Source organism: Martes martes (genome assembly GCF_963455335.1).
Source record: "Martes martes genome assembly, chromosome: 9".
Taxonomy (NCBI): Eukaryota; Metazoa; Chordata; class Mammalia; order Carnivora; family Mustelidae; genus Martes; species Martes martes.
In genome coordinates this window covers 94,560,109-94,585,362 of record NC_137896.1, presented here as the reverse complement: position 1 = coordinate 94,585,362, position 25,254 = coordinate 94,560,109, and the positions used below count along the sequence as shown (strand labels likewise).

At 40.5% G+C, this 25,254-nt stretch overlaps 1 protein-coding gene across 4 annotated transcripts in view; it reads right to left on the bottom strand.

Moving 5' to 3' along the window:
* CTNNA2 (catenin alpha 2) overlaps positions 1 to 25,254 on the bottom strand; it is a gene marked incomplete at its 5' end in the record, with an annotated part of 988,253 nt that overhangs the window by 708,621 nt on the left and 254,378 nt on the right. For all 4 annotated transcript variants that reach the window (XM_080812651.1, XM_080812652.1, XM_080812653.1 and 1 more), the window contains one exon: positions 20,124 to 20,327. In XM_080812651.1, coding sequence (XP_080668777.1) covers positions 20,124 to 20,327 — 204 coding nt within the window. The remainder of the gene's footprint in view (positions 1 to 20,123; positions 20,328 to 25,254) is intronic.

Sequence of the window (25,254 nt, the reverse complement as noted above, 5' to 3'; positions counted from 1 at the left end):
TGTACTAGATTTGGAGGCAGCCCACGGTGCGTCAGACCAGAGAATTTGTTGGCAAGCTCTGGCTACTCACAAGGTTTCGTGTTACGTTGAAACTAAGTACTTCTGTGCTATCTTACCCACACTTTTGGACTCATATAGAATAAATTTCTCTTTCTCGTCTAATGGTTATTCAAATATCTGAAGACTGAGATCCTCTTCTCACTGTTCTCCTAATCAAAACATCTGTGGGTCCTCGAGTGTCATGCTCTGAGCCTCCACCACCTCTTTACTTGGTGAAGATCACTACCATACATTCTTCTCTGGAATCAATTTTCTAGCCATTCACAGCTTTAACCAGTTTCTAACATACCAAAATGCCCAGAAGGACACTGAAAATGTTTTAAAGGATTTGCGGGCCTCCCAACGCCCATCGCATTGCCTCGTCAAAACAAAAATGAGGTTCCCCTTGTAGTCAATAAATCCATATAGGGTTGTAGTAATGACAGATTTTCTATCTATGAACTTATTACAAGTCATCCCTTTAATGATGTGGTCTATAATCTTGTCTCTTATTACTATGAAAGAGACAACAGATACCCCAAGGTAAGGATTATGCTACCACCATGATTTTTTCAGCACTGGTTGGACTGTATCACTTGATAATAAATCAAGGGAAGAAGAGAATTTCCCAGTGAGATCTCAAACCTCACTGAGGGGCTGACCCTATCAAATATGTCTGCATATACATGAAGCTGCTTCATGAGCTCCATGTCTATCACCTAAGCCAGATGAAATGGGCCTCAAGCTGACTGGAAATCGGGCCCATCTATCAGTTTTCCTGTGGTAGGTAGATAATCCTCTCTTTCTTGGATAATAATGTATCAAATTTCATTTGAATCAGATTCATCTTAATCATCATAATACTTTATTTTTCATGTCACAAATTACCACAATGTTCAAAATGTAGCTATTTGAGGGGCACCTGGGTGGCTCACTGGGTTAAGCCTCTGCCTTCGGCTCAGGTCAGGATCCCAGGGTCCTGGGATCGAGCTCCACATTGGGCTCTCTTCTCGGGGGGAGCCTGCTTCCCCGTCTCTCTCTGTCTGCCTCTCCACCTACTTGCGATCTCTCTATCAAATAAATAACATAAATAAAATCTTTAAAAAAATATTTATTCAAAATGTAGCTATTTGAAATCAGAGATAAGAAGAGAGTAGTGTATTCCTGGACTTTATGAAATATAATTTCCTTGAAGTTATACATAGTGGCTCTTCTATTCAACTTTGTGTCCCTTATAGTATCCAGAAGGGTGATTTGCTCATAGTGGATGCCAAATAAATATCTGAACACTGTTGACTAATAGAAATATCACCTTGCTTAAGTCAACTGCATGACAGTTCAAACCACAGCTGTCACAGGGCAGAGACTACCAAAAGGAGGACTTTTGGTAGTGTGGATGTGTGATGTGCTACTAAGAGTAGCACATCATCTTGGGGGAGATCCTTGAGTTTCTTAAGGGGTATGTCTGAGACCTTTGTGAAATCCCACACTCACAATCCTTTTCTAATACGCAATTTTAGATGTACAATTAAAATATATCTGAGCAAGTTAAATAACCCATTCAGAATCAATAAACCCAAGACAAAGCCAGGTATATATTTTTTTAAAAGCCACTTTTTCCCAAAGACATAATGTTTTTCATTTTTAATCTAACATTTTGAAACTCATACCCCATATGTTGCACCAAGAATGACCACCTGAGAGGCAGATACTGGGTCGTTTGCCAGGCCTGCTCTCCAGATTAGCCCTTGGCCAAGAGACCAAGACTGTGAGTGGACCATGAGGTGTGAGATGCAAAGCCAGGACTCAGAGGGGCTGCAACACACTTGATATCATGAGCTTTTGGCAGCTGTAAATGCTAAATCAAAGACACTAATGGTCTGCTGTGTGAATATTAAAAAGGAGCAGAAGAAAAAACACTTATTTACACAGTAACACCATACAGTCAAATCAAGTATCTGGCAGACTTTTAAACACTGTTAAATGTTTTTTGTCTTTTGTTGTCTTTGTGTGTGAGAAGGGAATAATATTGTCAATGAATTTGATCACCCCCAAGTTAGAGAGCTGCTAGTTAAATGAACAATAATAAGTCTCAAGAGAATATAAAAGCAATGGTTTTATTTCCTCCCCTATTCTCCACTTAAAAAACAAAACAAAAAAACAAAACAAACAAAAAAACAAAAAAACAAAGAGCAAAACAAAAGTAGCCGCCAGTTACTTTTAGCCCTTCTCCTTGAATGTGTTTTCCTCCTTTCTACTCCCCAGTATTCTCCCTAACTCTCTCATTTTCTGGCTGGACTTCCCTAGGAGTCCACTTGCATGTCTCCAGGCCTCCGATCTCCAGTGTACACTCTCAGAAGCTGCTCTGTGCTATAGGCAGGATGGCTGTTCCCCAACACTGGATACGTGACCCAGTACCACTCCCACCCCAAACCAAAAAACTTTCAGTGAACAGCTGTCTACTGCAATAAAGCACATGCTTCTCAGTTTGGAATTCTAGTTGTCTGCAATCTAAGGTCGACCTCCCTTTGCCAACTCTTTTTTTCCCTCTATTTCAAGTCCTTTTATCTAATCAAGCTGACTTACTCATAGTGCTCAGAAGGTACCATACCCATTTGTACGTCAAATTTTACTTGATTATCATCTCTCACACTTAAAGTACCCTTTCTCTGATGTCTCTTGTTCGTACATGACTTCCAAACAGCTCAAGTGCCTCCTCTAGCATAAATATTTCAGGATCTTGACCCAGTTGTCCTTCTCCAAACCCATCTTGCTATCTATTTATTATTATTTGCTGGAAGGGACTTCATAGTCTCAAAATACTAAAGAGCTCCAAAGTAAGTCACCAGTTTGTTCTACTGCCCATCACTCTAAACTCTTGTATCAAGTAACTCCTAAAAGATAACAGATTCTCAATAAATTGTTAATATTCTTTCCAGTTTAAGATGCTCAATTCTAAATTTGTTTTTAAATTTTTTAAAGAAATAAAATTTCCCTCATCCTGCCAGAAAGTAGCCCTACAGCAAGTATTTTCTGTTACTATGATAACTTTATATAAATTTAAAACATTATCCCCAAGTTTATTCATTATCATTTCCTTTTTGTGTTACAGAAAATGAACAGATTGATTTACCCAGCAAGTGAGTAAGCATTAGTTCTGCTAAACTGCATTGGTATAATTCAATATATCATTACAGTGTAGGAAAAGGTCTCCAATTCATCTGTAGCTATCAGGGAGGAAAATGATACACTATAAAGAAAATAAAATGTTTTATGGAGATATTTTAGGACATTCTAACTTATTTCTGCTGCAAATATTATGTTTATGTTATTCTAAAAACTGCAAATCATGACAATTTCTAAAGAAAATAATGAAAATGATGAGTGCCAAGAGATCTGACATCACACCTAGTAATCAGAGTGCTGTTCTTGGCCCGAAGGGCATGGCAGAGAGTCTGTGGGGAGTGACGAGAGAGGCTCCCAGTAGCAGCAGGTTGGACCAGGGGCTGCTAGAAAGCTCAGAGCAGAGACAGAGATGTTGCCAAACCCATTCTCACTTGTTTGGGTAAAATGTATACAATGAAACTGATAGCTTAGAAAGTGGTAAAAAGCTCATCCTTTGTACTTATCTGGATATTTCAGAGCAGGTCTGCCTATGTGCAAAGAGCTGAGCCTTTCTATATTATCATAATCTTAAAATCTATGATATAATCACAGATTGGTCAGATAATTGATGCTAAATAATTGATGACTTACAATTAACTTTCCTGTCAATTATCTGGTTACTTCAGACAAAAGTCTTAGGGGTATATAGTACATCATTACTTTTCAAAATCTGTCTTGCCAAGAGGATTTTTTCAAGTGAAATTTTATATGAAAACTAAATATTTAATTCAATTAGCATCAGGACTGCTAAGGAAGATGCAGATATGAGGGTAGGTGGAATGAGAGTCACACTTGTATCTATGTCCTCCTCACTCACTACTGGGGACCCTGAAGAATCTAGGTCTCCAGGAAATGCAGTCTCAAAACTAATAAACCAACTTACTTTTTTTCCTTACTCTTTAAACATATAGACACATGTCAAGCTAAGCTACAAGTGATTTCCTAGCAAACAGACTTTGGTTTAGTGAGAATTATTTGGTGGGTGTGCTTATACTGCAAGGAAAATTTCATCAGGTGTCATGCTAATAATCACGATGTATTAGGAATAAATCACAAGGGCTTCCCTAATAGCTGTCTGGAATGTTAAATATCCCATGTCTCTTCTTATCACTGTCTTTGGCAACTGGGTATAAATTTTTATAATAGGAATTGACAGAAATTTCAATGTGGCTGTTTATAAATCAAATTATTCAGTCATATGCCTGATAAAAGTTCTAAGGATATAAAAATGGAAGTGCCAGAGTCAGATACAAAATAATGGCATGGGGGAAAACAATTCACAATAATTCACAAGATAAATTTCACAGACTTAAAGTAACCTTTAGAAAACAAAGGAATTTACAAGAATACTCCATTTACAAAGACATTTCAGTGAATAAAGTTTGTGGCTCTCATTATTTTGGGAGAGACACTGAAAATTACCAAATTCTAAAAAAAAAAAAAAAAGATTGAGATGATAACATCGATCTCTATTCTCCCTTAACACAGTGGTATGGATCAGAGGATAATGTCAATTGTACCACTGTTATCAGTCAGTAACTAAGAGGAAGACAGCATCAAGTAGACTTAAGAACAAAGTTTCTGAAGAATTTTTTTGCTATCATGTGATAAACGTTCTGCTTCTAGAATTACCCTACATAAACAATAAGATCAGTATTCACAACCATACCTTCTTCAAGGTCTAAATTCAAACTACTGTCTATTATGCTTTGGTTAGAAATAGTACGGACACAGAAACACAACAGAGTACCTTGATCAAATAGATTCTCCCGTTTTAATTTTTTTTTTAAAGATTTTTATTTATTTGACAGAGAGAGAGAGAGAGATCACAAGTAGGCAGAGAGGCAGGCAGAGAGAGAGAGGGGAGGAAGCAGACTCCCTGCAGAGCACAGAGCCCGATGCGGGGCTCGATCCCAGGACCCTGGGATCATGACCTGAGCCGTAGGCAGAGGCTTTACCCACTGAGCCACCCAGGCGCCCCTCCCATTTTAATTTTTATTCCAAAGGACTATGTTTCCCTTCCACTTTAATCCAAAACTCTCAGCTCACTTTGAAAATGCTTTGATTAGCTCAGTGTTACTCCTTGGGCAAATTATGGTACAAAACGACATGAACCCTAGACATAGATATAGAAGGAACCTGTAATCTTACTTAAAATAAAGGGTGTGACCGAAGATGGCAGATTTAATCCACCGATTTGTCACCAGTCTTTTCTGAAACCCCAATAAAAGGACCACACAACAATTTTCTTCTAAAGGCATCTATCCTTGCAGATAAAGACAACAGGGGAAAATAGCACGGCTATATTCTGAAACAATGTCAGAGGAGATGTACTAACTCATTCAGCTGAGAAAGCTGACTCCCAGGGCAGCAACAGAGAAACCACAGAACAACGCAGTTCACACTGCAAAACTTTCCAAGATCCAGACCCTTGAGGCATCAGCTTCTTTTGGAGGCGGGGGGGGTGGGGGGGGGGGTGGGGGGTGGGGAAGGGGGGGAGGTTGTGGGGGGCAAAGGAGGTTGCAAACAAGATGACTACTTGAAATTCCATTTAAAAAGCAGTTAGACCCCCAGACCCTCTCCCCTAATCCAGGCTGCAGGCAACTAGAGGTTTATTTTCAGAAAAGAATAAAAGGCATTTCTTTGGATAGGCATGGCTCGGTGAGAGCAGAGTCACCGCACTGAACACCTGGGAAACTATGGGACAGTTGACAAACCAGAGCTGGCTGTTATGGTTCCTGCCTCTACTGTTGTCTCCTAAAACGTCTATAGCCCACAACTAGCAACTGAAGCGAGAAGGGTCTGCAGTGTTGGGGGAAAAATCAGATTTAATTGCTCCTTGAACACCTATACTCCTGCCAACAAAGGTCCTTTTGGCTCCTCTATGACTGCCAGTGGCTGTCCCACAAGGTGGCTGCTGTCTGCTTTCTATTTGAGGTTTTGGCAGGGTTCTGCTAGAATCTACAGATGCTTGCAAAAAGAATTGTCCAGGGGCACCTGGGTGGCTCAGTGGGTTAAAGCCTCTGCCTTTGGCTCAGGTCATGATCCCAGGGTACTGGGATCGAGCCCCGCATTGGGCTCTCTGCTCGGCGGGGAGCCTGCTTTCCCCTCTCTCTATGCCTGCCTCTCTGCCTATTTGTGATCTCTATCAAATAAGTAAATAAAATCTTAAAAAAAAAAAAAAAAAACTGTCCAGAATCTACCATGTGACAAACCCTAAAAGATCTAAAGGAGTATTTGGGAAAACATAAGTAATACATGGTTTAGGGCTTCAAAGAGAGGAAAGAGAATATTAAAAATCCAATATTATATCTATTTCCATTAAAATATAGATCATGAGGCAAAATAAATAATCAAAGAGTAGCAATGAAGAAGCCAGAAACCTGAATTCCAATTTGTTCTATTTGTGCTACTTTGAAAATGTCCTTAACCATTTGATTTTTTGCAAATATCTTGCTGTTCGTTTTCATCTAAATAGCCTGAAAGCACAAAACAGGGGCTTTAGGAAAATGGATGGCAATCCTTTCAGAATCCTTAAGAACAGCAACAACAACAAAACAAAATTTAAAAAAAGAGAGAGATCTGGTTTTATATGTTTTACAGATGAAGAACGAAAACTAACAGATGAGAAAAAAAGAACAAACAGAAGAGAGAAGAAGCATAAAATCAGGCCAATGCAGATTAAAAAAAAAAATACCTGTGATAAGATGAAGTTTACAGAATTTTATTTCTAAATGTTGCACAAATACAAAGAAAAACACCTCTCCCAAAGGATGTTTATTCATTTATATTTTTTGGCAGGGATGAAAAGTATGAAATTAGCCACCACAACGCAGGCCACTTAAGGGATTCCATCTAACCTCAAGGGTGCAGAATGAATACTAAAAAGGCCAATGTTGTCTTCTTTTTTTCCTGTTGAGATGAAATTTATATAACATGCCAATGTTGTGTTCTTGAGGCACCTCAGGAGGGAAAGGAGAAAGAAACACAAATACCTGCTTGCAAAGGTGTTCACTGGGCCATGGCAGGGGGTGCAGGTGGGCGATGTGGAGGGTGAAGATAAATAGTAATACTTTGAAAATGTAGAAGACTGAGGAGAGGGAAAATCATGGCACCTGTGTCTGAGTCTAATGATGTTGAACAAGTTGGTTGATCTCTCAGTGCTGTCTTACTCCGAGGCTGGTACAGGTCTGGAGGCACGAGAATCTCTTGGAAAACTTGGCCTGCGAGGGCCCTAGCATACGCGCTTTTCTGATACGTGGTTCTGATAGAAAGGCAGATTTAAGAATCCCAAGAGCCATCAGGTGAAACATTGCTTCCTCTCGTAAACAGTTCCCCAGAAGAGTCACCCAAAGAACCTGAAACGGAAGTTCAGTTCGAGGGATTGAAATGGCAAAGGCTAAGCTCTGGGACTTGATGTGACAAATCCGTCAGCTGCAGCCAGACCGGCAGAGTTAGTAGACACTGAAATCAGCAACGAAGCTGTTGAGAAAAGGGATTTTGAACCATCGGTGAGACTGGATACTTTAATTCCGGCACCGCTCGAGAGCGGAGTCCTTCCGAGGATGATGAATTGTCTTTTTTACAAATGGGGGAATAGATGTGTGCAAGAAGTGCATTTGAGGGAGGTGAGCTTTGAGAACAAACAACAACAACAACAAAAAATACACAGCTGCCCTTCAATTAATAGCTCACAGGTGACATAATGGTTCAGCTTCCATTGTCTATTTGTCAGGAATTCAAAGAAGGGATTAGCTATCCAGCTTCACAAGTCTCTTCTGAAATCCTAAACGTCCAGGCTAAGTGAGATGGAGCTCAGTCAGGCTCCCCGGGCAATATTCACCTGATGCTTTCTTACAAAAGTCCTTATCTCCATGCGCAGAAAAGAAAACCCATTTTAAGCCCATGCTGCATTAAATCAACCCTTGATGTGATCCCCTGATTTATTACATCAGGGGTTCCCCGACTCACCTGCTCATAGAATCACCTGGGGTACCTGCTAAAGAGATGATCAACCCCCTCTTTGGGAGACCGCGGTTCCACAGGCTGAGGCTGGGTCTCTGCAGACACCATTTAAGTAAGATTCAAAAGCTGAACTGTGACCCTTTTCTTACATTGATTTCTCTCTTAGATACACATACAAACTCTTTTGTGCCTTTCAGGAAGCGAGGAGTTAGGTATTTTCCAAAGTCCCCCGTCCAGCCTGTGGCATTCTGTACAGCTTCAAATGGCCCAGCTCCTCCCAGCCCCTCACGTATACCCACAGTTGCGGGGGGTGGGGGGAGACTCATGCCCAAACGGGTCACTCTAGAGGAAACATTGAAAATGGCAGAATTAGGAGTGAAGTGCTTGGTGGGGCTCTTTGAACAGAAAAGCAAGCGAGTGGCATGTTTTATATCTTTTTTATCTCTTCTTATACTTAGTAGGATCATTTTAGGCCTCTGCCAGGGCCTTAAATATAGCTTTAACTATAGGGAAATGTCTGGGCACTTCAAAATAAGCCATGAAGAAGCCAAGGACAGTTAACTTTAGCTGTTTTACTTATAGTTTGACCTAGGTAGGAGAACAGACAGAAAACATGAACCATTTTGCTCCAAAAGATGGGACTCAACAGACTCAAAACATATGGGTTGTGTTGCTATCTTTTTCTTTCTTTCTCTACCCTCCCTTCCTTCCTTCTCCTCATTATTATTAGAGGATAAAAGAGAATTCATTTATTCATTTCAGAAATATTTACTCCTCTAGACTAGACACTCTAGATCCTGGGGATTGCGAACAAGACAGCATTCCTCTCCTGGGAGCTTTAAATCCAGTGGAGGAGCAGACAGTAACAACAGAGATTCTGTAATTTTGTAGGCTGGCAGTTCCTCTAACAGAAATACACACATGTGATTAAGAACAACATATTCAAGCTGAAGCAAGGAGTCCTCCATTAGAGCTTTGAGAAAGAACGTTCCAGTCAGAAGGATGCTAAGTGCAAAGTCCCTGAAACAGCAAAGAACCTGGGGTGTCTGACACAGAGGGAGGCATCATCCCCAGCGAAATGCTTAGTTCTCAGAGTGTGACAATTTCCTGAATGAATCAAAAGAAGCTTTTCAGGGAGGGCTCGAGGCAGTCTTAGACCGAAGAAAAGAGACCCTTGTGAGCTTCTCTTTGGAACAACCCATCCGGGAACAAGAAATTCAGGGTATGGGTTTCCCGTATCTTTTGAAAACACAAAGGAATAGTTGATCCAGGCTCACGGGTTTGGTGGTGGAGCACAGCCTGCTGTTTCCCTGACAATTCTGAGAGATCCTCCTTGAAACACCAGAAAGCCTTTCCCAAGAAGATCAATTGATGGATTGTGCTGTCCAGACTGTCTTCACTAGGATGGCCAAATCTGATGACTCAGCAGTCAACTCTGTCAACAGTCTCTGCTCATTGACTACATCAAAGACAGCCCCTTACTGTCTCATAGCATTACTTGCTCTTCCTCATCATATTGATTGACCTTGTAGGATTCAAAACCAACTTTAAAGGACTCAGTAGAGGGATATGTTTGATAAGGAGAGAAGCTAGCTAGAATTTTAAGTATGGGACTTAAGTTTGCTGGTAAGGCAGATTGTTATTTTCATCTCCTGTTTTCATTGGATAATTTTTTTTTCTTTGTGATTTGACCTTTTCTCTTCCTTATACAAGTCCACTGTGAATGATGTGACTGATATCCAATCAAAGGGTTGCTACAAAAAATAACCAGCTTCTCTGCTCAGGAGGTTACTGCCAGCACTGCCCTAGATACTTTAAATTATCCTCTCTCTTCCTTCCCTGTGATCCCAGGCTTGTGGCAACCAGGGGCCTCCTGTCCCACTCCTTCAAATAAGCCCATGTTCCTCTACCACACAACTAGGACTTCCAGTTGATTCTGACAGTCTCTTGTTCCTTCGTCTCTCCAACACTCTCTTCAGTTTCTTTAGAGACAGTTTATAATTTGTATCTATTAACTGCCAACCTTCAGCCCTGGTAGGTCTGATGTGTAATTCATTGTTTTTCTCAGCTCTCTCATGATGGTTTGTTTCATTTTATCCTTAGAGAGTCTGGAATCTCAACTTCTGCTCCTTGTAACCTTATCTATAGAAATTCTTTGACACTTGGGTTTAAAACCCGTTCCTCTAGAGAGAATTGGTATTTGCTTCTGCTAGGTACCTGGCAACCTACAAGCCAGAATGCCTTTAAATGAAATTTTGGATAAGCTTTATGTCTAGAATACGGCTTCTGACCCTAAACCTGAGTGATGGTGAGATTGTGGTTATAAATTCTTGGTGATGTGAAAGGTCTGTTGGAGTTTTTGTTTGTTTTGTTTGTTTTTTACAATGCTCTTTAAAGACCAAGATAGCATGCATTTCCATTGTTTCCCTCTGTAGGGAAGTTTTCTGTTCTTTGATCATGGCTTAATAGAGTCATCATCTGAGAATCCAGGCTTATTCTGAGGTCCCTAATCTGGCTATCCAGATGGGTCTTGGATTTTTGCCTCCTACTCTTTACATACTGTTTCATTTAAAACCCAAGTCTAGGCCAGAAGGAATATGCAGACCTGTCTCTAATTTATTGTTTCTTTCTTTCTTTTTTTAAAAATATTTTATTTATTTGACAGACAGAGATCATAAGTAGGCAGAGAGGCAGGCAGAGAGAGAGAGAGGAGGAAGCAGGCTCCCTGCTGAGCAGAGAGTCCGATGTGGGGCTCGATCCCAGGACCCTGAGATCAAGACCTGTGCCGAAGGCAGAGGCTTAACCCACTAAGCCACCCAGGCGCCCTAATTTATTGTTTCTTGCCACTTATTGCCTCTGAATAACTCACTTACATTTCTGTGAGTCCATTCATGCATTAAAAAGTTAAAAAAAAAATTCTACCAGGCACACAGGTGGTAGAAGAAAGAAAAAGAGGGAGGAAAAATTAGAGATGGAAGGGAGGTGGGGGGAGGGAGAGGGAAAGAAAGGGAAAGGGAGAGAGAGAAAGAAAGAGAGATTGGTTGTGATTGCTTAGTACCTCTTTTCCTCTATAAGGAAGTCAACATTGAGCATTTAGACTTGTGACTTTTCACTGCTCAGACTTAACTCATTATAGGACCAATACTGAAAATCTCATTTTTAAATAGCATTTTACTTATTTGAGAGAGAGAGCACAAGCAGGGGAAGCAACATGCAGAGAGGAAGGAGCAGCTCCCCGCTGAGCAGAGAGCCTGACATGGGGCTTGATCCCAGGACCCTGGGGTCCTGATCTGAGCTGAAAGCAGATGCTTAACAGACTGAGCCACCGAAGCACCCTTGGGAACCTCATTTGATTGAAAGGCAAACTGTTTTCCCAAAATCTTCCTACTCAAGAGCTTTCCAGGCAGTGGGCTTCATCTTTGCTGATTGGGTATACCTCAAAACCGGGTAATAAGTTTACTGTTGGATTGCAGCCAACTGTTAGGAGTTCCCAGTAGAAGTAAATGCCCTAAGCAGATCCCTCAACCTGCCAGGGTATCAGTCAAACTCCTAAAATTTATACCCTGAGTAACTACTTTGAACTCTTTTAAGGAGATCGAGGTTCCACAAAAACACTAACAAAAAAGTTTCTTACCTCTAACCATTAGCTCAAATTCTAACTCCAGGACCAAGAACATGAAAATCATATTTTAGAGCTAAGGATGGGGGCCATATTTGTACGATGTAGCACTCATTTTTCCCGTGTTTTACACTCTTAGAATTTTCATCCATCTCCCTGACCCACAGGAACTAGAGATATTCCCATGTTTAAGGGAGAACCTTGGTCTTTCTCTCTTAGAAGCCTACAGGGCTAGGAAAAGGCAGGCACCTCATCTACTAACTTAGACAAATGGCACTGCATCCAACCTCTTCCAGTATAGAGGCCTGGGTTTTGTTTTGTTGTTTTTTTTGTTTGTTTTTTTGTTTTTTGGGGGTTTTTTACCCTCTGGTTTCCTAGACTGCCAGTCCTAGTCCTTTTTCCTCCAAGGTCTCTAATAATCAGCTCATTTTATAAAGAGTGTCGTTTGTTTCCAAGCCTTGGCAACAGTGTTGTCCACAGTATTCCCCTACACAGGACCACAAAGCCAGGCATATCTCTGGCTGCTCAGCCCCCATCCAGGCACACCCAACAATGCTTTCCTTTATGTTACACTCCTTATCTCCAAAAAGCCCTCAGTGAATTTTACAGAATAGGGTTTTTGTTTGAGGTTAATCAAATGGGGAAATATGAACACCGACGAGAAAAAGGAAGCAAACATGACTTTCCTTTGACACTGAATGTTCTGGCTGCCACTGTCTTATCTGATCTCTGAATACTCCCGTAGGTATAGTCTATCACCCACTTGATAGACAACAAAGTTGAGGCTCAGAGACAGTCCACCTTGCCTAAGTTCATGTCACATAGATGGGACAAAACTGGGATCAGAACCTGGGTGTATAGACGGTTACAAAGCACAGGCTTGCAAACTCTGCTAAACTATCCATAGTGGGGAATGGGGAGAGTTTCGTGTAGGAAGGACCTTTCTTGGCCAAGAAATAGCATGTAAGATCGCATTAAGAATTGACCTTGATGATCCAAAGGAAAGAAATCTAGTCAGACCCATCTGTCCTGGGATCCTGTAAGTCATTTAATTGTATGTCATGAGCTGATAACAACGGCAAACATGCATATAATGTGATGTACTTTTCAAAGGGCCTAACTCCCCTACCAAGATAATTGACCCATACTCTGGATCCTTTAAGACCAGGAGACCTGACACATTCCCCTAAAGACTAGATGTTACTTATACCTGTGCTCTGTGTTAACCAACCACCTGCCACTCTCGATCTCCTCCTGGAGCCACTCAGAATATTCTCATGCTCTGTGGAACATCTAATCATGGCACAATTTCTCTCATCCTCACTGTTTTCCCCGGCAAATTACCTTCTCCCACCACTGGTGCCTGAACAAGTGAAGCCCAGCACACCCTTTCTTAATACTCCCTTGGCTCTGGAGATTCCGCTGTAGCAAACTCAGTTGGATTTCGTTAGAAAAGGAATACGGTAAGAAAATAAAAAGAAAAACAAAATATGTCACTCCTTACAAGTGCCAGGGTATCGCTGGCAGTCACACTGAAACTGCCTTGCCAGGCAAATGGGACTGCAAGGTAATTCTGAGGTGAAGTCTAAGGCACCGCCCAAATGACTTCTCTTCCCAACCATGTTTCTTAGCAAGGGTGGATTCAAAGGACAGTTTTAGACCTCAGAAAAAGGGTTTGGTAACCTAATTGTACTTTTTCAGTGTCTGAGCAGGAAGTACAACTACATAAAAGGAATTTAAGAATTATCTCTTCATGGAGCAAAAGTTTTACAGAAGCAGCACAGTCGCACAGATGAATTTGAAGCTCAAAATTCAGAGATGAGAGCACTGAACCCATTTAAAGACACAAAGTATAAAGAGAAGAAAACACACAAATAAGAAAAAGACAAGGAAAAGCTTCTCACCAAAGGTATCAAATTGAGATATTAGAAATCTTCTCATTTTATTATTTTAATTTTAATTTTATTTCTTTTTAGTGTTCCAAAATTCACTGTTTATGCACCACACGCAGTGCTCCATGCAATACGTGCCCTCCTTAATACCCACCACCAGGCTCACCCAACCCCTCCCCTCCCTCCCCTCCAAAACCCTCAGTTTGTTTCTCAGAGTCCACAGTCTCTCATGGTTTGTCTCCCCCTCCAATCTCTTGAATGGAGCTACTACTTCCATTAAAACAGCTCTCAATTTCCTCTTAAAATGGAGGCCTTTTATGAGGAGGTATAGGGAACACTGGATCAACAAGGGCCCACAAGTATTTTTAAGCATTACTTTCTGTTATGTCTTAAGCCAAACATTCTGGTAGAGACACTTGTAATCGGCCCAGCTGACTTTTGTGAATTTAACCCCCCTCTTCTACAAAGTAACCAAAAAGAGAGAAATGAGAAAGCCTAGATACTATGGGAAAAAATTTTTATGTCTAATTAACAATTAACCTTATTACGTGGCAACAGCTACTCAGTCTTTCTTCTATCTTCCCAACTGGGAGAAATTTGGGGGCATCACAATTTCTACGACAAAGTTATCTTATTGACAGCACTCCCTTTAGAAGCATTCAGGGCCTTCTTTGGGACCCTAGGCCAAATCCAACTACTGAACCCCTTCACTTGTTGTCCTAGACCCCTCTCTGGAGTCCTACATATAGCCAACGTAGGGAAACTCTCATAAATAAAAATCAAATTGATATAGAAAAAAAATCAATAAAATACAGAAAAAATACACCTATGATCATTTAAAATAGAACCTCAGAGGCATTTAAAATGTCTTCACATACAAAAGTTTCATGGCACAAAATTCTCAGTGATCCCTTTAAAGCAAATAAGTTATAAAGCTGTGCCTTCCTACTTGCTCGTCAGTCATTCTTTGGGCCTACAACACTACACAGCCACAATGAAAAGGCTGCCCTCCTTATCTTTCCCAGTATTCTGTAAAAAAAATACTCTCACAATGAATTGCTTCTCAATGAATTATTACATGTTTATATAATAAAATGCTAAGTTAACCAGTAAACCTAAGGTTAGAGAATGTTTATTGACATGGTAACATAGTCACAATACATTTAAAAAGAGATTACAAAATGCCAAATACAATGAGTCTCTTTTTTAAAACTCAAGGTATAACATGCCTGTGTGTTTCTGCATACAAATGTATCACTATGTAAGTTTAAAAGCATAAGAGAGACATATACAAATTTGCTAACAATGATCATCTTTAAGGGTGATATTATGAATAATTTTTTTCTTATTTATCATCTACAATAAACACATATTTCTCTTGCACCATTAAAAAACAAGACAACAACAAGAACAAAGAGTGTACAAGCCCACTATTTGCAGGGTTCCCTCGGCTCTGGATATCACTTAATGTGTTACTAATACAGTGTGGTTTTCTGAGCCTCAGTACAGGACGGGACCTACAATTGGGCTGAACGTGAAGTTTTAAGGCCTCATTTCAGATCCCACCCTTCATAAACTGGATCCAGCAGGACCCCTCTTTATAATAAATTCCACTCTATGGCAAAGGCTAGGACAATGATCCTTCGGGCACTTGTGATACGTATATATTCTCCTACGTTAATCTGTCCTCATGTGCATTTAACACGTCCATCACATTAGTGGTTTACAAAATGTTTTGGGCACTTGTGATATGGATATATTCTCCAACATTAATTTGTCCTCAAGTGCTTTTAACACGTCCATCACATTAGTGGTTTACAAAATGTCCCCAGGAATCCACTTAGGCGCTTAAAATGTTTGAAAAAAAAATTGGATTCAAATCTTCTGTAAAAATAGATCACTTTAAGTACTTATAAAAATACAATTAAAAAAATAACCTGCCACATTTTCAAATATCAGAGACCAACAAGTTATTACTATATGTCCTTTAATTCTCCGCACCCCTATGCTGCTAAACTTTGTATGACGATTTATAAAAATGGTAGTTCTGCATTAGTCTTAAAACACACACACACACACACACACACACACACACACACACCAATTTAGAGCAACACAGACCATCTGTTTACGTAAAATTGAACCAGCCTGCACAGCACAACACACAAGGTCCAGGCATATCTGATTGTCACATATTCCCATCAAGGCCTAACAGTGAATTGTGCACAAAGAAGGAATGGCTTAACACATACCTTTATTGTTCTGCACTGAGGGTTAGTACTTGGAGTATTATATTTTTCTAGCCTTTTATATTCATGTGAACCATAGTTGGGTATTTTGGGTGATACAACTTTGAAATAAAATTTTTCTACTTAACTCCCTTTTCACATGCAATCTGTCTAGCAGAGTATCCAGGCACTGCAAAGTGAGCTCTTTAAAACCGTTACATCTGAGTAAATCAGAATTTTCCATGCAAGTAAAGCCAGTTGAAGATACCAACTGAAGACCATAGCGGAGGCTGGTACAACCTTAATTACCATTTACACTGACTACTGTCCATTCTGTGTTCACGAAACAGATAGATTCTTCTCACCGGCCACCTTATAAGCAATTTTGTTTAAAATACAGTTAGAATTTGAGCCTTCACTTCCACTGCTATCACTTGGGCCAAGCCACCATCCTCTCACGAATTATTCTGGCACCCCCCTCCCCTGTCCCCTTTGTGCTCCTATGTCCTATCTGAGGACCTCAGTCATGGCACTTTCATCCCAACACTTTCCAATGACCTCCCATGCCATTAAAGTGAGAAGCAAATTCCATATAACACTGCACAAGGCCCTGGGTAAGTCTGGCGCTTCGTAGCCCTGCAGACCCTGTCTCCTGCTGGCTGCCATTCACTCCCAACAGTCTTGATCGCCTCCCCATGAAGGTTCTTTGGGCCCCAGGCACCCGTTCACAGTAAAATGCTTAACCTCCATGTTCCTTCCACCTCAAGCACTCTTTGCTCCATCTCCAAAAGGTCTTTAACCAAAAGTATTTTCTCAATGAACCCTTTCCAGGCCACCCTTATTTACAGCTCTACCCCATGCTCCCTGTCTCCCAGGATTTCAATTTCCCCGTGTCACTGTCGTCATCCGAGATAACCCTGGCTCAAATTATTGTCTCCCCACCTACAGTGTAAGCTCCATGAGAACAGAGAATTTTACCTATTTTGTTCCCTTTTATATCCCAGAAGCCCAGAACAGTGCCCATAATACAAATCTGTGGAATGAACAGGATATTCTAAATTCAAATCTATAAGATCCTTATCAATAAAATGCCATGTTTAATTGTTGTCTCTCATGGTGTCACTTTTAAGGGTTTTTTTGTTTTTTGTTTTTTGAAGAAAAAAGTTTTACTGCCACAAGAGAGAAAACAAAAAAACTGTCTAAAATTGTAAGTTACAGAGAAAAGTTTATGTCTTCATTATAATTTGGAACTAATTATAGTACTCGACATAATACTCCAACCACCACCCTGATGGCACTCATCCAAAGGCCACACATCCTTTAGAAAAAGAGTCTCTCTCTCTCCATTATTAGTCTTCCCATATGTACAATAGTGATGGTCTATTTAAAGGAAGAGTTTTTTTTAAAGATCTTCTCACTTGGGCTTACATCATGAACTTAAAAAAGCAAGGCCATCCAGAGCTTTTCTTTTCTACCACTGCCACACTATGATCATAATTTTGCCACACGCCTCTGTTCACCCAGCACTTTTCTCTCATACTAGTTTCTTTGGGATGCCCAATTTTTGTTACACACACATCAACTTGTACATACTTCTGTAGAAAATCTAACACACCACAGATAACCTACTGAGCTCAGTGTAACTCATATGGTCAACCCACGGCCCGTGGCCCATGCAGACACTTTTCCCTAATCACTTAGCATACAGATCTTCTTCCCATTTCCATCTCCCTGCAGTGGATACCACTTGGCGTTTATATGATTTTAGAACACCTCTGCTTACAAGTGAACTTTGTAAGTCAAATCTTCATTAGGGAAAGATCAGGAAATTTTCAGAATCCAGAAGTGTCAGTTATGCCAATTTTGAAATCTTTTCATCTCAATCTAATAAATTCTTTATCCTAATATTGCTTAGCTTACTAACAGGAGTATCTGCAGAGTGATAATTTGATAATACATTTACTCTTAGAGCTTATAAAGTTAAAAAAAAATCTTACAATAAACATCCTAGGCACAACTGACTACCTTATTGGTTGCTATGAAACACAACAGAGTTTTCAGTCAAGGCAGAGATGTGTATGTGGGTTTTATATTAATGTATGCTATATCAAAATAAACAAATTGACATTTTGACGGGAGAAATGAGGGTGCCGGACAGAGACGATGAAGCTGATACAACTGCATCCAATTCTACCTTGAAATCACCAAAGAAGTGTGAAGTTATACAGTTTACATAAAAGTCAATAGGAGGTGTTTTCTTTCAAGCCTTTGATCCTGATGGTTCAAAGTGAATAGCATTTGCACACTTTGAAATTTAAGCACTAAGCCCACCTACATAACCATAGCCAAGCAGAAATCAAGTTTTCGTAATACAAAATACAAAACATTTCCTGTATCACAAGGTTATGAATAGAAATATAAGCACATAGAGTCAATAAAATACAAAACTCCATCAGCTCTGCTGATCTATAGGAGTTTACACTGAAAGAAAAAACTTCTGCTTGACAGGATTCTAGACACCAAACTGAAAATTATATGTCATATCTCTATCAACTCTGGTTTAATCATGTTCTGTGATTACAATTCACAGGAACAGACTTTTTTTCTGAAATATTTATATTGACATCTGAACCATCGCTGTGATCTCTGCTGTTTCTACTTCCTTCTTTGGCCATAATTCATTGAAAGAAATACCAGCATGCCTTAATATAAAACCATATTCCACATACAGGTAAGTAGCTTGCTGCTATTCTGCTAAAAACAACAAACACACAAAATTCCATATTTTATAAGCATTGCTTTTTTGTTGTTGTTGTTAAATCTGCTCTTCAAAAGAGTCACTCAGCCTGGGAGACAATGGCAGTCAACATTTCTAGCTTTACCCAGCATAGCACCCACAGACCAAAGTCACAGAAAGTATTAATCAGCCAGCGTCCCATGGAGAAATTCCCACCAGCAGCTGGACACCATGTTAGACATCCACACCTCATTCTTTGTGTGCCGAAAGTGGGACAAATCTTCTCAAATCAAAGAATCTGAAGGTTCATGTAAAAAGAGATTTTTGGTTTTCAGTTTGTAGGGCACTCTGTATCTTTTTTGTTTTCTAGATCAATGTTCTCTGAAGAGTCTGGCAGGAGCAGCACCATTCCTGTCAATGCTGACTCCTGGCTTGACCCATGGGCTGCATGTCATTAGGGGCTGGGTCCAGGAGGCTAAGAAGAACTGGGCTGGAGAGAGGACATGGGTTGACAGCACTGTCTCAGTGTTGCCTACTGGTGTTCAAAAGCTGTGAGATTTTCAGTGTCCCACTCCCTACCTGACCACTACACAGAACACTCCTTCAACATGTGATGTCAAGACCTCACTTTACCTACAGTTTACCACTATATGCTGAATTGTCTCAAACCCAGGAGTCCAGGACAGGAGAAACTCCAGATCATTCAAGGTTGCAAGCACTGGACAACACCAACATCACTTCGGCTGATTGGATTTAGCAAATCAATACAAACATAATTCAGTGCCTTTCAAAACAAAGAATATGGATTTCACCTTCTTTGTGTAGTTTTCAGGTATATAACAATTGTCACACTTTATAACTGTAGGAAAGACAGACAGCTGTTGTCTGTGCTGCAGTCACTAGATACCACTAATGCCCATTTGAAAACCTGGAGATGAATTCTCATCAGAACTCCCAACTGCACAATGAATCAATAGTTCCTCTAAGTTTCACTGCCCTTGGAACAGTTCCACCTTAACCAAGCCTGCACAAACACTGGAAAACCTGTTACGCTTATTAATGCCTCTTAACGATGAAGATGCTCTAGAGTGGTCCTTAGCTCCAAAAATGCTCTGTGTATGAGGACTTCATTATATCTTCATTTCCATCCACCATCCAACTTTCACCAACTGCGATCTTACCTCAATCTAAGACCAGCCATCAAAATGACCACGAAATCATTCAAGAAATCGGCCCAAGTTTTCCTAACCAGGCTCTTCCACCACTCTCTTCCAGGCTAACAAAGCATTCTGAGCCAAGTTCAGAACACCACTTTCCCAAAGTGGTTCCTCTGTTCCACAGCCGCCCACTCCCCCACACCTGGGACTAACTCTCTCCGGGGAACACCTGTCCCCTCTTCCTGCTACGCACGCTTTCCTGAAAGCCACAAGTAGGCGCCCAAACCCACTGGACGTGAGCCCCGAGAGCCCAGGACTTACGTTGTTCATGTACTCGCTGAGCAGGTCCTGGAGCGCCTGCCGGACGGCGTTGCACTCGGCCACGATCCTCTCGCGCCGGTCGTCGCGTGTGCAGGATGAGTCGGCCATGAGCGCTGCGCCGCTGATGATGCTCTCCAGCCTCTCCTCGAGCGACGGCCGGAACCTGGCCTCGCTGAAGGTCATGGGGTCCAGGATTATCTTATTCTGAAAGCAGCACCATGAAACAATTAGGGGAGAAGACACGACTGCCTTTGCGTCCTGTTTGCTGAACCAGAAATACCTGCAGCCAGAGCAAGACTCTCCATGGAGAGGCAGCTGGCCGCTTAGACAAATACCGAAGTGGCCTTGCCCAAGTAGCAATTTCCCTAAGATACTTTCCCCGGTATCTAATCTCCAGGGAGAAAACAGCACATCTTGTTTCAATGATGTGTTCTTGGAAAAGGCTGCATCAACCAGAGTTTTCTAATGAGATTGTGACAGTGGCTTTGTTTCTTTGTTATTTTATTTTATTTTTTTTTTCTTTTTACATTTTGTAGCCTTCAAGGAAAGCACATTTCAGGGTAACACTTTGAAGGATTATGAGATTTTAGAGCAAGAGTATGATATGTAATCAACAACTTAAAGATCCTTTAGTGACTAGTGTACACATTACATCTATTTCATGAGAAGTAAAGAGTCCCATGGCAGGATGCCTTTTGAAACCTTGGCAAATAGCATACACCAGAAATATACTTTACAGGTTACTTCCCACTGGAAACTAATATTTTGTATATAAAAAAAAGAAAAAAAAACCAACTAGTGTTCTAGAAAAGGATTCACTCTGTGTGTGTGAGTGTGTGTGTGTGTGTGTGTGTGTGTGTGCATGAAAGAGAGAGAGCGAGATTTGTTAAAATTAACTGAAAGTATCATGATAAAAATACTAGCATGATCTGAAGGAGCCTAGATAAGGGGAAAAATAACAATGTTTCCTTAAAGGAAGGTACTGCAGAGAACTTAAGCTTCACTTTGCCCCTGCTAAATCTGAGCAACCTGGAAATATGTAGGAGAGGATGTCCAGAGGTGGGAGGATGTCCAGAGGTGGGGGGATATCCAGCTACAGAAATAGGCATCCAGATTTCAAGAGATTAACCAGCCTCTCTGGGGACCTGGAGATCATCAGGGTTATCTGGACACAAGACAGTGACTGGCATTCTAATAATGTCAAAAGAACCAGAAATAAGACTCAATAATAAATAAGACTCAATTAATACCAATTCCTAGGGTGTGAAGGATGAGAATCAAAAAATGAAAATAGGAGCAGAACCTGGAGAATATTATTCCCAGCAAGTCAGGGGAGTGGAGAGACATGAATTGTGTGATAATCGCATGAAGGCAAAGCTGACTTTAATCAATGGCTGGTTTCCAGTGGGGATCCCTTTTCTTCTCAAAACAAGGAAGATCATTCCAACAACGCTGACTAGAGTGGAAAGACTAACTGCTTAGTTATTACAAAATTGGTCTGACTACAGGCTCTGGCAAACTTTGCCCTAACCCTCCAAAGCATCCTAAGGTAGTTCCTGAAAGCTGTGCTCCAAGCATCAGTGGCTCTGACTTTGATTCTCCTGTTATAACACACACATCTCCATAGCAGAGAGCCTGTCAACACAAGGGCTATGAGGTGTCAAGGAATGAGTGCAAGCAGGTGGCACCTTAGAAAGAAAGAACCATCCACTGAACACACACCAGAAATAATATCCACTAAACACACACACTGGAATCTTGGATTTCCTAGGAAATGACTCATTGTTCAAAGCTCCCTCTTCAGTTTAGAGGGCAAGTGCATGAGGTCATACAAACAGAAGATGAAGCTTTTCTGTGGCAGGTGTTGGCATAAAGACCAGCCTCACATTTTTGGAGAAAATAAGAAAGATAATAATTAGACCTTAGAAATAATAATTTGTTACTTCACTCAGAACAGTATGACTCAGATTCTGTTCCTTGTACACTAGCAACTCTCCAAACAGTGTCAAAAAATCATGAAGAGGCCTCAGTACAGTGGATGGCTTTGCAGCATGTATCATTAGAGGGAACACTCACAAAGGCAGACTGAGAGGGGAACACTGGCTTTCCTGCCACACTGGCTCTTTGTAACAGAGCTGGGGATCCCTTTGAATTCTCTTTCTCTCTTTCCACTGCTGTTGGTTGATGCATCTATGATAATCTTATCATGTGACATATGTTAGACTAATACTCTAATTAAAGAAACACCTGATCAAGGTAGAATTAGACTATTTTCCTTTATAAAGCTTACAGATTTTCAAAGAACTCTTTTACAGGGAACTCAGATTCACATAAAACATAATGAGAATCATTCGTTCTGCTTTGAAGTTTCAGGAGACTCTTCAGAATCATATACTGGGTCTAGTGTAGATTTTTTTATTATACATTGTACTAAAAATATAAAGAAGTGCCAATTTGATGGAAATATACCGAGGTAAATTTGAACTCTTCAATAAGGGCAGTTGTAAAACAGTTTCTTTGCAGAACAGAGGAAAATGTACTACTGTCATTAGAACATTACTTCCTAAATTATTTTCCACGGAACACTGAGCTTAGAGATGTAATGTTTTGATGAAAAAATAAGTTTCCCTGGCCAATATGTTTTGGAAATACTGCACGGCCCAGAGCAAATTACCACATGAAATGCTTTAGGGGAGTTCTGCCTTAAAGGAGTCAGTTTACAGTAACATTCCTCAAACCTATTGAGCAAAGAGAGGGTTCCCTTTAAAATGCATGCATTACCTTTGAGAACCCAAGAACACACATTAGGAACTGTGGCAATGTCAGCTCAGTGCTCTTCCCACCTGCCATGGCCCTAGGCTGTCATGAAAGTGAATGCACTGAAACACTGAGCGTGAAAAACTCTGCATAAAAGTTACACTGTTTATCACATTTCTTTTTTTTTTTTTTTTTTTTTTTTTTTTTTTGTTTATCACATTTCTAATGGAATTATTCATTATTTATAGATTACAGGGGGAAAAAAACTCTTTAAAAATCTCCCTGGGAAAGAAACAATAAATTTACAATATTCTCATCCCTCTCTGTAGTGGAGATGGGACACATTGAAATGATGGATGTGAAAGGCTGGCAGGAAGAAGCCCCTTGGGAGAGAAAAGGCATAAAGGTAAAGGGCAGTGCACAAACGTCTGCATGTGTCTCAGTGCTTGTGTGTGTGTAGGGTAAGCACTGTCTATGTGTGCTTAGGTTGTGTGTAATGGGTGGAGGGGGATGAGTGTGTGGTATACGGGAGGGGGTATGGGTTTTTTGTGTGTATGTGGGTGTGAGTATGTGTTCAGAAAACTGGCCAGATCTCAAACCAGCTTTAAAAAATAACACACACACACACACACACACACACACACACATACACACACACAGCCAAATGAAGCCAGGGGCTCGAGGGCTAGAAGATAGACTCTATTTACTAGAGTTGCTAAAGTTAAAAGAAAAAACAAACTCCTGGAACCAAGTCCTGACCAAGAAATACAGAATATGATGTCAAAGCAGAGAGAGAGAGAGAGAAAGAGAGAGAGAGGGATTTTTGCTTCTGCACTATTTGGGAGTGACTTAAGAAACACCTAGGCAAGAGTCTTTGCTAGTACGCTTCAGGGTCATTTTGGACCAGCAAACAGCCTCTTTCCTGCAACGGCGCAGCCTGTCCTCACCTCTCTGTGCGGCTGCCCTCTACTGGCAGGAAGGGGCGAAGCAGCATCCCGGATCAAAACTCTCCTCGCTGGTCACAGAGGAAGTATGTTAAGTGGGTAACAAGCCAGCACCAGACAAAGGGCATGGCCAAGGGTTCTTGTCTCCCCCTTTAGACAAAGGTGTGCTCCTGACAGAGGATTTCATGCTGTTTCCTACTATTTGACGTATTTTAATTCCCTCAGATTTTACATTTTAAATATGTAAGTCTCTTGTTTGTATTCTCAAAGCTCATTTAATCTTTTTATCCTTTTGATCTTTCGGTTCCACCTTATATTGTCATTTTACCTCATTTTAAAATTGCAGGCCTGCATTTCTTACCTTATCTGTTTCCTTTTAAAATGAGACTTTAATTTCTTTTTATCTCCCCTATTTTCATTCTGTTTATTTGACTTGCATAACATTGTGTTCTGCGATTTTTACTTATCCTACTCTCTAACAGCCTTAATTTTATAAAATGATGTTTCATTTTTACATTTTAAGGAGTGGCAGTTGGAAAGCATGGCCAGAAAGATGGTAGCCACAATAATTCATCCCCAAGATAGGAGCTTGGGAATCTATTCTTCCAACAAGCCAGTGCTTAATGGTCTCTTCTAGTCCTACATAATTGATCTCCCATTACTTCCAATGTAGAACTCGATAAAAATTTTAATTTGAAATAATTCAGAAGTGTATATAGTTCAAAACTACTTCCTAGAATAATACATTTACCTTCCTCACTGCACATGCAATTGTTAGAAGAGCCCCACTTTTAAATCACAGCTACCATCCATTTTCTCTACAAGGAGTTCTGTGATCTAAATTTTAGTATCATCATGGAACACTGAGTCATGTTTGATGCAGGTTGATACAGAAGGAGGCAGAAAAAAGACCTCTGCAAAGCAAGAGGCTGAATACATTACAGATGGTTTGAGAGGTCTATAATTCTGTGCCCTTGATATTACTTTCTGCATGTTACTGAAGAGAAAAATGCCAGGATGATGACATGGTCATTCAGTTAGTCATTCACCAGGATTGAATACAGGTCTTTTGACTTTAAGCAGTGTTGCTCTATCAGATTGCCCACATTCAGTTAAAATGAGCCTAATTAATCCCAATTAGAAAATGTATTTCATAGTTAAGCTATGAAACTCTCCTAAACTAAATACAATGGCCTAAGTATCATCTCTCATACTGTTTTGTGTCATCTCAGTCCCCTTGCTCTTCCAAGAAATAAATGTGTACAGCCATTCATTCAAAAATGGGTGCCAGCTGCTGTGGATGTCTAGGGCATAGACAGACTCTTTATCTCAGGGCACAGACTCTTTATCTCAAGAGGTTTACAGTCTAGTCAAATAAAACCAAAGACAGGCACTACCAATCCTAATTTGGAAAACATAGCAATGATGTT